Source organism: Lygodium microphyllum, chromosome 25 (genome assembly GCF_053477565.2).
Source record: "Lygodium microphyllum isolate KBCC chromosome 25, Lygodium_microphyllum_v1.1.10, whole genome shotgun sequence".
In the NCBI taxonomy this organism is placed as follows: domain Eukaryota; kingdom Viridiplantae; phylum Streptophyta; class Polypodiopsida; order Schizaeales; family Lygodiaceae; genus Lygodium; species Lygodium microphyllum.
In genome coordinates, this window is record NC_141159.1 from 41,773,601 (window position 1) to 41,785,718 (window position 12,118).

Below are 12,118 nucleotides of genomic sequence, written 5' to 3' on the forward strand. Positions count from 1 at the left end.
TGAAGCTGAGGCTTGAGCATGCCTACAGAAGACGATGCTTGTGTTATTATTTATGAGCGCTGCAACAAACGATAGGTATTGATCATCCTGAAACGTAGTTTTACACGACACAAAAGCTGTAGAGACATAAGAGAGCTCTGACCCACGCCATGTCCATGAAATATCCATTGATGCAATCATTAGTCTTGTCCTGTATTTCCTTTTCATTTCTCAATGAATTAGATATGCTCATTTTACCTCTGGGATGTACACAAGCTCAAGATTTTATCAAATTGTTATAGATTGCATGTTGAAAGCTTGTTTTGACTCGACAAGTAATGTTCCTTCAAGTTACGCAATTCGAGCAATATTTATATATTCACCCTTGTCAGCCCCGTGGCTGTGCAACTCACAGGTAACCAAAATTGCTGCTGCTTGCATAGGAAGACAGGTCTTTTGGGACAGTACTTCCAGGGGCAGAACTGACAAACAGATACCAATTATAGCTGTAATAAAGAATCAGGTCTAATGAGTGCAGAGGCCACGTTATACCCATACTACTACCAGCTACACACTCTCCCAGACAAAAATTAAACCAGCTGCCAGGAAGGCTCATTTTTGGGCACTGAAAACCCAGGCAGCTAGTCTAGATATGGCCTCAATAGCTACATCTATAAGGGAAATTTAAAACAGCAAACCTCCATCTCTTCAGAAACTAAGGACTATTACCAGGACAACACCCCCATGACTATGAACCACACACCTCAGGAATATTTATCCAGGAAAGGGCCTCTGAGTCTAGATCAAAATTCAGAAATTGTTGCGCATCCTCTTCGAATGGCACCGAATGAAGCCCAACAAGGGTGGTATCTTCCTTCACAAAGAGAGCTTCTTCTCCACCGGCAGCAGTACAAGTTGTGATGTGTGTGCAGCACTCATCGCGCATAGATGACACCGCTGCATGGAAGCTGCTGTCATCTAGATGAGAGTAGCGTGAGTGCTTGTCTGCACAAAACCAAAAACAAAGACACCAAGACTCTGATAAACAGGAAAAGGGATGAGAAAAAGCCCAAGCACTTGTTACTGTATGCATGTCTGGAGCACACTCCATCTAAACCCAAAGAAACAACCAGGACCGCTACTGACTAAACTTTTCAGTACAAGCCTTGCAAGAGTATTTCTTGCAGAAAAAGGAAAGAGAAAAGCTTCACAAAAACCCACAATAGGAGAGGTACCTGAGGGCATATTAACACAAGGAGAGCCACAGTCCAAGGCTGCACTCTCTAGTACAGAAGAGGGAGAAGCCACCCCTATCCTGTAATCTTCTGCCTTGGAAAGAACTGAGGTGGGTGAACTGACTCCCAATAGGCACTCTTCCATAGAATCCACCGGTGCACAAAATGGCAGCAGGTCATCATCGTCGGCACCACCAGAGCACGTCTCAGACAACAGGAAGGGGGAGGAGGAGCAGGAAGAATCCCAGAGCTGAGGTGGGCTCCATATCCTCTCCAACTTTGGGCCTTCAGATAAACCTCCATTGCCAGGTGAGACTTCATTGCTAGAGCTCGAGGACGGCGTGCGCAGTACACGAGGCGGCACCAGCCTTCGCCTATGAGCTGCACCCTTGCTGCCACTCCTGCCGCCCCCACATTCCCCCTTCCTCAGGCCGTCCTGTGGCATAACACCGCCCAGGCTGGGGTCGCCGGCGGGCCACGCATGGAGGCTCTCAGCGGGCACCATGATCTCCCGCACAACGCGCTTCACACAAAACAATCCGCCGCGGCTCCTCTGTGCTGCTCCTCTTCTGCGTCTCTCTCCGCCTTCTCGGGATCTGCCGGCGTCACTATCACTGTCGTCGTCGCTGGAGGAGGACTCTGTGGCATCCGGGTCAGTGCAGATAACCCTAATTCGTCTGCAGGGGGCGGGAGGGAAGGCGGGCGGGGGCAAGCTAAGGAGGCGGAGCTTGTGGTGAGTAGAGGGGTCGTCCTCGGCGGGGTCAGGCTCGGAGGGGGAGGCATGGCGGGGCATGGAGGCCTTCCGCTTGGAGGAGCACTTGGCGGCAGGCATGGAGGAGCCCGAGAAGACCCCCGGCATGATGTCTCTTTCCTTATGCAGAGCGAGAGAGAGGGACAGAGACAGAGCCAGAGAGCCAGAGAGGAGAGCCTCTCGAGTCTCTTCCGAAGGGAAAGGAAAGAGAGAGTCTTGCGGGGGGAGGACGAGAGACTCGAGAGTCTATAGAGAAAAGAGAAGCTTACAGATTTTTCTTTTTTTTCTTTCTTTTTCTTGTTTTCTCTTTTTGGAGTTCTGCTGCCTGCAGCCCAAGGCAGCCACGTTAGCTATTACAGGTACAGTGGGAGAGAAACAAATATCTTGAGCTGGGAAAAAAATGAAAAAAAAATGTTTGCTTGTTGAGAGCTTGCCACGCACGCACGCCCCTGCCGCAAGTACATCCCGATAAACGCCCCTTTTCCCGTCCTCGCCTTTGGGTCCGCCCACATCCGGAAGCCCATACCCCCGCCCCCAAAACACTGCCTATCGTTCCCCCGCTGCTTACCTACGCCCTTCCCAACATTGCTTTTCTTTTTTCTTTAACTCCATCGCCTGTGTCTTTTTACAAACAATCCTAGCACAATAAGCTTTAGACAAATTCCAACATTGTCATTCCACTGCTCAAGAAGCGTCGCATAAGGGGCCAATAGCCCCCTCGATGGCACCTAGATGTGCCTTCCCAGCAAAAGCTTATAATGTTGAACATTGAAAGGAAAAAGAACGAAAAGAGAGCCCTTTTTCCCAAATGGGAAAATGTCAAAAACTTCTGTTGTGTGTAAGCACTTCACTACTTGAGGTATTTTCGTGTTTCTAAGGGTACAATGGAGGCAATGCATAGCAACTATATGGCAAAAATATTGCATGCCTTCAACTTTCTACTATTAACAGGGAAGTCACTATGTAAGCTAGCCCAATCAAGTATTTGACAATCTTCTCTCAATTGTTATTATAGACATTTCTTAAATTAGCGCTCCCCCCCCCCCAACGCCCCTTTTTTTTTACCGAACTCACCAACAAACAATGATCAATATGCGCTTATCACTCCAATAAGATTGACACACCACTATGGGCACTCAAAGGGATGCCCATTTTGTAGGCACATATATTTCAATGGTAAATTGCTACCTTGTCCACTAGCCTGTACACATAGGGCAATGGATAACATTTTAATGTTGAGTTGGCAAGTGGGCTTGTGTCTCAAGCTGTCCTTACATACAAGTTGCCTCTACCAAAGTATATTCTAGCCTTCTTTCTTATTGATTGGTGGAATAATCTAGGTCCCAATCAAAAAGTGCATGGATAACTTATGGGCAAAGAAGCTCCCTCATGCATTAAAAAAATTCAATTGGGTATTGCATGTAGTAAATGCAAACCAAGCAACCAAAGTGGGCTTAGGGTGGATCTAAACCCTAAAGAACATCACAGGCGGTATAGTGCCCATACAAAAAGAATGCCATGATCACATCAATGATCTTCTTGGGAAAGTAGCCTACATGGGGATTTCTTAATTAGCAAAGAGTTCATCCATGCTAGTTCAATCTTCATCAACCTTACTTTTCCATAGTTGTTCACCTTGTGTCTAACATGTCTAGCTCAAAACTTCCCAAAAAGCAAGATTTTGCCATGTTATTTCCAAAGCAAATTGAAAATGAACACTTCCACAAAAATGACCTTTTTTCCCCTTACATTTGCAAGCTTGAACTAGCAAGGGAGGTGCCCCCTTGTGGGCATTCAAGTATATATATCTTATCTCAAACTCAAATGTTACAACTATACAAGTCCCATTGAACATTTTAATTAACATTGGATTTTTGTCTCTTCTTGTGAGAAAAAACCAAGCTTGAATGTTGAGAAGAACACATTGTATCGATTGCCATAGGTCACAAAAGTATGGCACCAAAGGATAAAAGAGAAATTACAAGTTCCCCCAAAATCTTTTTGATGGTAACCTAAATGCTTTTATGTGAAACATTGAGTATATAATGGTTCCCTAGTTGCAAAGGATCACAAGCAATTGTACATTTTGAGTCATGATGGTTGAGATCATAGATTTGGAGCATGCAACATGGACTTAAGTGGATTCTCAAACATTGCTAAGGAAACCACTATGTAGTAGGCATGCATTTGCTATTCAAATGCCTATAGAGGCGTGTTCTACTGAGGCATTGCTTCCAATGTGGGGGAGGTCTAGTGTGACATTCCAACTTCAACTGAGTATGAGATTGTCATTCTAAAACAATAGCTCACTTGGATCAAGAAAATCCTCTTAGAATTGCAAAAGAAAGCCACACAGGTGTTATTTTCAAAGCAAAAGAGTTATAAGGCCATTATCAAAAGCCCTAAGTCTCCTTCCCATACCAAGTGCATGGAGATTTAGTATCATTAAGGGTGGTAGTTGACTTGGGGTATCTGTTCATTATTGTATTGATTGTGTACATGTGGCATAAATTAGTATAGAAAGAACAGTCATGGTAGTCATTAATAAGCTGATGTGGTGATTTAGTAGCCTTCTTCATGTGCACATGATTAACCACAGTTCATGAATCACTTCACTTGCCACCAATGCTAGCAAATCATCAATAAGAGGCTGCTTCGCTAGATCATTGACACAAAGAATTTACATTTATTTTACATAATCTTACACATCTTTTATGTGTGTGAAATCATAAAGATAATGCTTTATATAGGCTTTCATAATTTCCAATGCCTTTTTTAATTCTATTTCAAACATTCAGAAATGGTGGGAGGTGCTTTTATCCATGTGAACAAGTCTCTTATGATGTCACTCTAGTTGAAGTCTAGCAAACATGGCAAAAATAGGTTCTAGATTGCTCACCAACCTTATATCTTGTCAATTTGGTGGGTAGTGTTCATGGAAAACCAAGCTTTAGTGTCAAGCGAATTAGAAAAATGGTAAAGAACTTTGGAATTTTTGGGGAAGAGGATATAAAGTTTGAAAAGATGAGGTTGTGCACAATTTAGGTACAAACTTTTTTAATGCCATTCAAAACCTTGGTATAAACTTTTGAAGGTGTATGTTTAAGGTTGGTATGTACTAGTGCTAGGCGAAGTGCAAACAATGCCCACCCCTCGGAGCAATGAAAGGCCATCCCACGCACAAACTTGTTATACTTTCTCAAAGTATAGTAAGCAAATTAGATTGGATGCGTCACTTTTTTTATCCCCCCTACTTACTGAAAAAGGAGATTACTTTACTTATAAGACTTTAAATAGTCTAGTTATTACTTGCATGTGGCACGACCCTAATAGCCATGCCACACACAAATTGAAACAATTCACACCAATCATGGGAGCTGAAACTTAGAATGTGTGGTAGGCTATCTATAACTTACACTCCATGAAACAAGGAACTCTAGCTAGCTGACGGAGTAGCTCTAAAAATGGTGCTACTTGATGAACCAAGTGAAGTTCATCCTGTGTGGCATAGATCTTATCATCACCTTTATTGACAAATGATATCCCTCTCCTATTTTTCTAGTCATCTCGCCCTCCATGTAGTCATTTGCACAATGGGTCCACCCAGGTCAATACCTATGCGTGGCTGGAAAGAGTTACTGTTAGCAATCCATCACGCAGGACAATTGACAAGCGTGTGGAGCAGCGCTAACTTCATTTCAAGCCTTACCAATAGCAAAGGGGGAGGAAGACTATGGAGAGCCGTGTGCCCCTTCTCTTAGCTTTTTTTTTTTTTTTTTTTTTTGGGGGGGCCCCGCAGATTCGTGAACCCTAAAAAAGCAACAGGGGTGATTCAAGGATCAAATCAAAACGGGCAAAAAATGAGGGGGAGGGGATTTTTTTTTAAAAAAAAAGAAAAATTATCGGATTATGGATTTGATATGATGATGATGAAAATTTATAATGTTGCCTCGCATCAGAGGTGCACACTGCACTTTCTATCCTCGGAGTTAACCCACCGCACATGCATTTAATCACCCACTTTTCAGCCATTTATGGGCCAATGGGCATTTAATAAACAATTAAAAAAAACTGCAGCCCGTATTAAATGAGCACTGCGACTCGCGAGCGTCTGAGTGGCCATTTTTAGTCAAACGAATTGACCAGAAATATTCATCGGGACTCATCTCGAGATATAACTAATCTTGTCTCATCTCTCGTTAAGCGGATTTTTACTATTTCAGCTTCTCGAGGTTTAGATTTGAGAGTCTGGTTTTGCAGTTTTAAGCGCGGTAAATCGCCGGTAATTATCTTGTCGGTCACGCTTTGGCCCAGTCAGCTCTAATGCCTTTTATAATTTTTTTTCCATTTTCTAATTTGCTTTCAAAAGTTTCCTAATACGAAATTCCGGAATCAGCGCTCCGCTTTTTGCATCTTTTTCCACCAATGGAGGCCTTGATTCTCCCCCGCCCCTTTCCCCTAAGGCCCTCTTCACACCTGCCCCCCACTTGCCTCCACCAAAGCCTCTAAGTCGTCAATGTTCTCCTTCAATAAGAATCGCTCTCAATGTGTTCATGAAAAATCTATACTATATGTTAAGGGGAGGTCGGGGGCTGCTGCCACGTGGCAGCCCCGACCCCCCCCTTCCCTTTCGGGGGTGCCACGCGTCGGCACCTCCGTCGCGAGTCGCTCGCCCGCTGCCCTCGCCTCGGCCTGCGTGCGCCCGCGTGGATCCTCCCGAAAGCCTGCGTTGAAGCCTCCTCGGCCTGCGTGGCGCCCACCGCCTCCTCCTACGAATCGGCTCCTCGAGCTGCTGCAGGCTGCGAGTATCGACTTAATGCCTCGACCTGTGTGGCCTCGACCTGCGGGCGAACGAATCGCACCCAGCCAACTCTATACGAGTATCGACTTAATGCCTCGACCTGTGTGGCCTCGACCTGCGGGCGAACGAATCGTACCCAGCCAACTCTATATAAAGAGCTGCTACGACTCCTCCAAGTATCTTCTTCTGTTGTGCATGTGCGACTCCATAATCCACGTCTGCCACCATTGCTGGGAGCGACTGCTGCAACTTCAGCGAGCTACTTCAGCAAGCGATTGCTTCTGCAGAGGTACCTCATTATCCTCTGCTTATTCATCATCATTTGAGTACCAATTTTTTGCATGCCTCAAACACAATGATTCGAATCATTGTGCATATGCATCGCTGCAAAAGAATGGACAGAACTTACAGGTTCATTAATGCCTCCAGCTGCTTCCAGTGCTTCAACTGCATCTGATATTCTCTGCGATTGATGAAGCACGTATAAGGTGGCATTTTCAAGCCTTTACATACCAAGTACTCTGCATTTTCCTGAGTAGAGCATCCAGCACGTGTCCCTAACACGTTGCGTGTTGCTTTGCAACAGCTACTTTGTGCTACGACTGCACATTGTGGACCGTCAACAACGCCACTTGCATGTAAACGCCATAGCTTTTTGACCACACAGGCTTAGTTGAATTCAAGGGAGGTCACTCGAAGCACTGCAGGATACATACCTGCAGCTTTGCCGAAGATGCTCCTCGGCCGCGGCCTTGAATGCCTATAAGAGCATCAATGAGGTCGACCTCTGCTTGATTGATGGTTAGGTAGATTCGTAGATTCGTAGATTAGTTACATTAACCTACCCTATGTGGCACAAGGTACCTCATTATCCTCTGCCTATTCATCATCATTTGAGTACCAATTTTTTGCATGCCTCAAACACAATGATTCGAATACACACACACACACACACATATTTGAGTGCCACATAGGGTAGGAGTTAGGTTAGGTAGATTCGTAGATTAGTTACATCCATACTCAACTCAACCTCCATATTTGAGTGCCACATAGGGTAGGAGTTAGGTTAGGTAGATTCGTAGATTAGTTACATCCATACTCAGCTCAACCTCCATAGCACACACACACAGATACACACACACACACACGTAGGTATACATACTCACCTTCCCTTTCAATGTGCCTAGAGAAAACTTAGCTTACACCAATTTTTTGCATGCCTCAAACACAATGATTCCAACACACACACACCTTTTTTTTTGTTTTTTGAAGATGGTCAAAGTTCAAAATAGCAAATGCATCTTTCAAAACTAAAGATGCGTGCTACATTAAAGTGTTTTGATATGAAAGTGTGTTAATATTATTTCTTAATGTGTTTATGCGTGTTATTAATTAATGTATTATGTTTGTCATTACATTGTTAACGTGTATTACGTGTTTTAAGTGTTTGATTAATTAATGTGTGTATGTGTTTTAGTATAAAAAATGTGTGATAACATTGTTATGTTTGTGTTAATAGTATGTATTCATATGTTATCTTTACATCATAAGGATGATATTAGTGGTTCATATTGATCAAGTGCTATGACTTTTTTTTTCCAAATAATAGACATTTTAGCCCATGTGCAAGACCCAAACCCCCATGTGAAAAATGCTTGCATGGTTTCAAATTCTCTATCTTATCTTTACATAGTAAGGATGATTTTAGTGGTTAATATTGATCAAGTGCTATGACTTTTTTTTCTCCAAATAATAGGCATTTTGGCCCATGTGCAAGACTCAAACTTTACATCTTAAAAAGGCTTGCGTGGTTTCAAATTATCTGTCTTATCTTTATATCATAAGGATGATTTTAGTGGTTAATATTGATCAAGTGCTATGACTTTCTTTTTCCAAATTGAACTTAGGAATCCAAAGTTTAGTAGGCTCAATAAAATATTTTTGGAAAGAAGAGTCCCACAATTTGAAGCACAACTATAAAGTCCACATATGATTTCTCACATATTCAGTGCATAACTCTAAGTCACATTCTTTAGGTTCCTTCTAAAAGCTATATACTTGATAGCTTACAAACAATAAAGTATAGCTCTAAGTCTCATTTTCTAGGTGAGTCCTTTTGTGTAATGGTCCGCTGACAGAGGATATAAAACATCGACTCTCCTTGCAAAATAGGCGAAATGTCGATATGCAAGATGAGGCGAATAATCATGCATTGATGCATATTCAAAAACTTTTAGATCAACATGGTCGCAATTTGACAGAGTATCATGGATTGCCTGAGGTGACAATGCAAGAGTATACAAATCCTTTGATCCTTGATGAACAACTATATGATAAAGTAGAACAAGAGAATACATTCTTAACAATGCAAGCTTTGTTGAATGATGGACAAAGAAATTGTTTTATGGCAATAATGAATGCTATTGATAGTGGTTTGGGTAAACCATTTTTCTTAGATGGCCCAGGCGGTTCCGGAAAAACATTCCTATACAAATGTTTGCTTGCAAAGCTTCGCAGTCAAGGTCGCATTGCAATAGCTACAGCATCCTCTGGTGTTGCTGCATTGCTTTTGCCACATGGTCGTACTGCCCATTCAAAGTTCAAAATTCCATTACAGGCAGATAATAATTCTACATGCAATATACCTGTTCAAAGTCATCTTGCAGCACTGTTAAAAGAGGCAAGTCTTATTTTGTGGGATGAAGCTCCTATGTTGCATCGTAATACCTTTGAGGCACTGGACAGAACTTTAAAGGATATAATGCAGTGTGATATGCCATTTGGTGGTAAAGTTATTCTACTAGGTGGAGATTTTAGGCAAATATTGCCTGTTGTACCAAAGGGTACCCGTGAGGATATTGTCGGTGCTGCTATATGTTGTTCCAATTTGTGGCAATATTTCAATGTTTTGAAACTTACACAGAATATGCGGGTCGCATCAGACGAGGGTCATTTTGTTGCATGGTTGCAAGACATTGGAGATGGAAAAGATTTGACACATACTAATAATATATTGCAAATTCCACCTGCATTGTTGTTAAAGGGAGGATCTATGCAAGACTTGATCAATTTTGTCTATTGTGAAATGAATTGTGTAATTGATTACAAAACATTCTTTAGTGGACGTGCCATTCTTGCACCTCGAAACAATGATGTGGAAATGATAAACAATCATGCATTGCAGCTGATGCCGGGAGAGGTTAAACAATACTACAGTGCTGATTCTCTGGATAGAACCGAGGAGAACTCATTCCTCTATTCTGTGGAATATCTAAATTCCCTTGACCTCGGTGGAGGTCTTCCTCCTCATATCTTGCTGCTCAAAGTAAATGCTCCAATAATATTGCTCAGGAACTTGAATCCTTCTAAAGGTTTATGCAATGGTACTAGGCTGGTATGCAAGGCTTTCAATAACAAGGTCATTGATGCAGAGATAATTACGGGGACCAATATTGGTGACAGAGTTTTTATCCCGAGGATAACTTTCATCCCAACTACACTGGAACTTCCTTTCTCAATGAAACGCTTGCAATTCCCAGTCCGATTGGCATTTGCAATGACAATCAACAAATCTCAAGGCCAAACGTTATCATGTTTGGGAATATATCTAAAAACCCAAGTCTTTACTCATGGTCAACTCTATGTTGCTTTCTCCAGAGTAAAGTCTCCGGATAGATTGAAAGTCTTGATTAATGAGAAAGAGGACATGGTAAATGGTACAATCAATATTGTATATAATGAAGTTTTACAGAAAGTATTGTAACCTCTGTTTTTGCAAAAATGTAATGTTTGTTCTCTCATATTATATTTGCATAATGTTTTTATTTTAATACAATCAAAGCCTTTTTTTCTTCTTTGTTCGCATATCTATAAAATGTAGTGTTGTACTTTCTTATGCTCTTTTTCAGTAGTGAGTTCTTTGTCGATGAAAAGCAAGTTTGACTTATTTTCTCTGGTTTAATACTTTAATGTTTTAATCATATCTCTCATGTATGGATAGATATTCATGATTTTATGTGAAGTTAGACGTATGTTTGTTTTACTATACATTGTGTTTAAATTATTTCTACCATAAAAGTTATTTGATCTTTCTATTATATTATATTTGCATTAATTTTTTGGTGCAATATCATCAAAGTTTATTTATTATTTTTTAATCATATATTTTTATGTTTTCTAATTTTTATTGATAGATGGCCCAAACAATATTTGAATATTATCGTGCCTCTCCTTATCAAATGAGACTTCAAGAAGCATTGCGAACTGTTGCTACAGATGCTATTATCCTGAGAACTTTGGCTAGGGTAATTGAAAGATTACCCAATGATGGATTTACTAATGGAAACACTCCTTTATATATAGAAATTATATATTTTGGATGGATCCAATGCTATTATGTTAGACAAACAGATGTTGAGTACTTCATATCTCGGTCCCATACTAGACACATACCGAATGACTGGAGTAAATGGGAGTTTAAAGATTTATCATGTTTTGTAACTTTGCATCAGTTTCATCCAAATTCCGCCGACTGCTCTACTAATGTGAGAGCTAATCTTATCACGTCCCCAGGTAATACTTACCATTTTTATTAATTAATGTTTTGCTTTATAAATTTAATATTCTTATTTCTAAAGTTTTTTTTTCGTTTTTAGATGTTGCAGCACAATCTGGGGCGGGGCGTGTCACAGCTTCGCCCACACATGTTCACCGTGCTAGATCCACGGTTGATAATTCATCTAAGAAGAGAAAGCTTTCTTTTCAATAGTTGATTTTCTACAAGACAACTATCTTTTTGAAAATATTTTATACTTTCTTTTCCATTTACCTGTTGTCATAGTTGGAATTCTTTCAGTGATATTTAAAAATCACTTTTGCTTCAGTTATGTTTTTCAATTATTATGGTTGAGATAATCGATGTTATTGTGTTGAATTATTAGATTTTTTAATGAAGTTTAAAATTTGCAAGACTACTTGATTCATTTCTAAGTGGAAGAATGTGTGAACAAATTAAAACATTTGTGCTTCACATCCCGGCGCGAAGCGCCGGACTGAGTCTAGGCGCGGAGCGCCTAGTTGAGGTTTAATGTCAAAGGAGTTGTAAAAAAATTCCAATTTAAAAATAATTATTTTTAAGTATAAAAACACTATATATATATATATATATATAAGTGAAAAATTTAAAAATCCCTCGAAAATTTGCACTTGAACATTTAAAACCATAATCTTTACGAAAATCTTAGTAACAAAAATAGCAAATATGTACACTGATTCAAAATTCCCTCCACACTTTTGAGTTAAAGGTTTTTGTAATTATTACCGGAAATGTTTTTTTTATGAACACTGCTTGCT

General features: G+C 40.8%; 1 protein-coding gene across 1 annotated transcript; it reads right to left on the reverse strand.

Moving 5' to 3' along the window:
* Nucleotides 1–338: 338 nt before the first annotated feature.
* On the reverse strand, nucleotides 339–2,208 carry LOC148014133 (uncharacterized). The gene is made up of 2 exons (XM_087667192.1): nucleotides 1,215–2,208; nucleotides 339–984 (listed from the first exon to the last, which is right to left on the reverse strand). The coding sequence occupies exons 1-2, from the start codon at nucleotides 2,071–2,073 to the stop codon at nucleotides 728–730; spliced, it is 1,116 nt and encodes a 371-aa protein (XP_087523318.1). The 5' UTR covers nucleotides 2,074–2,208; the 3' UTR covers nucleotides 339–727.
* Nucleotides 2,209–12,118: the final 9,910 nt, after the last annotated feature.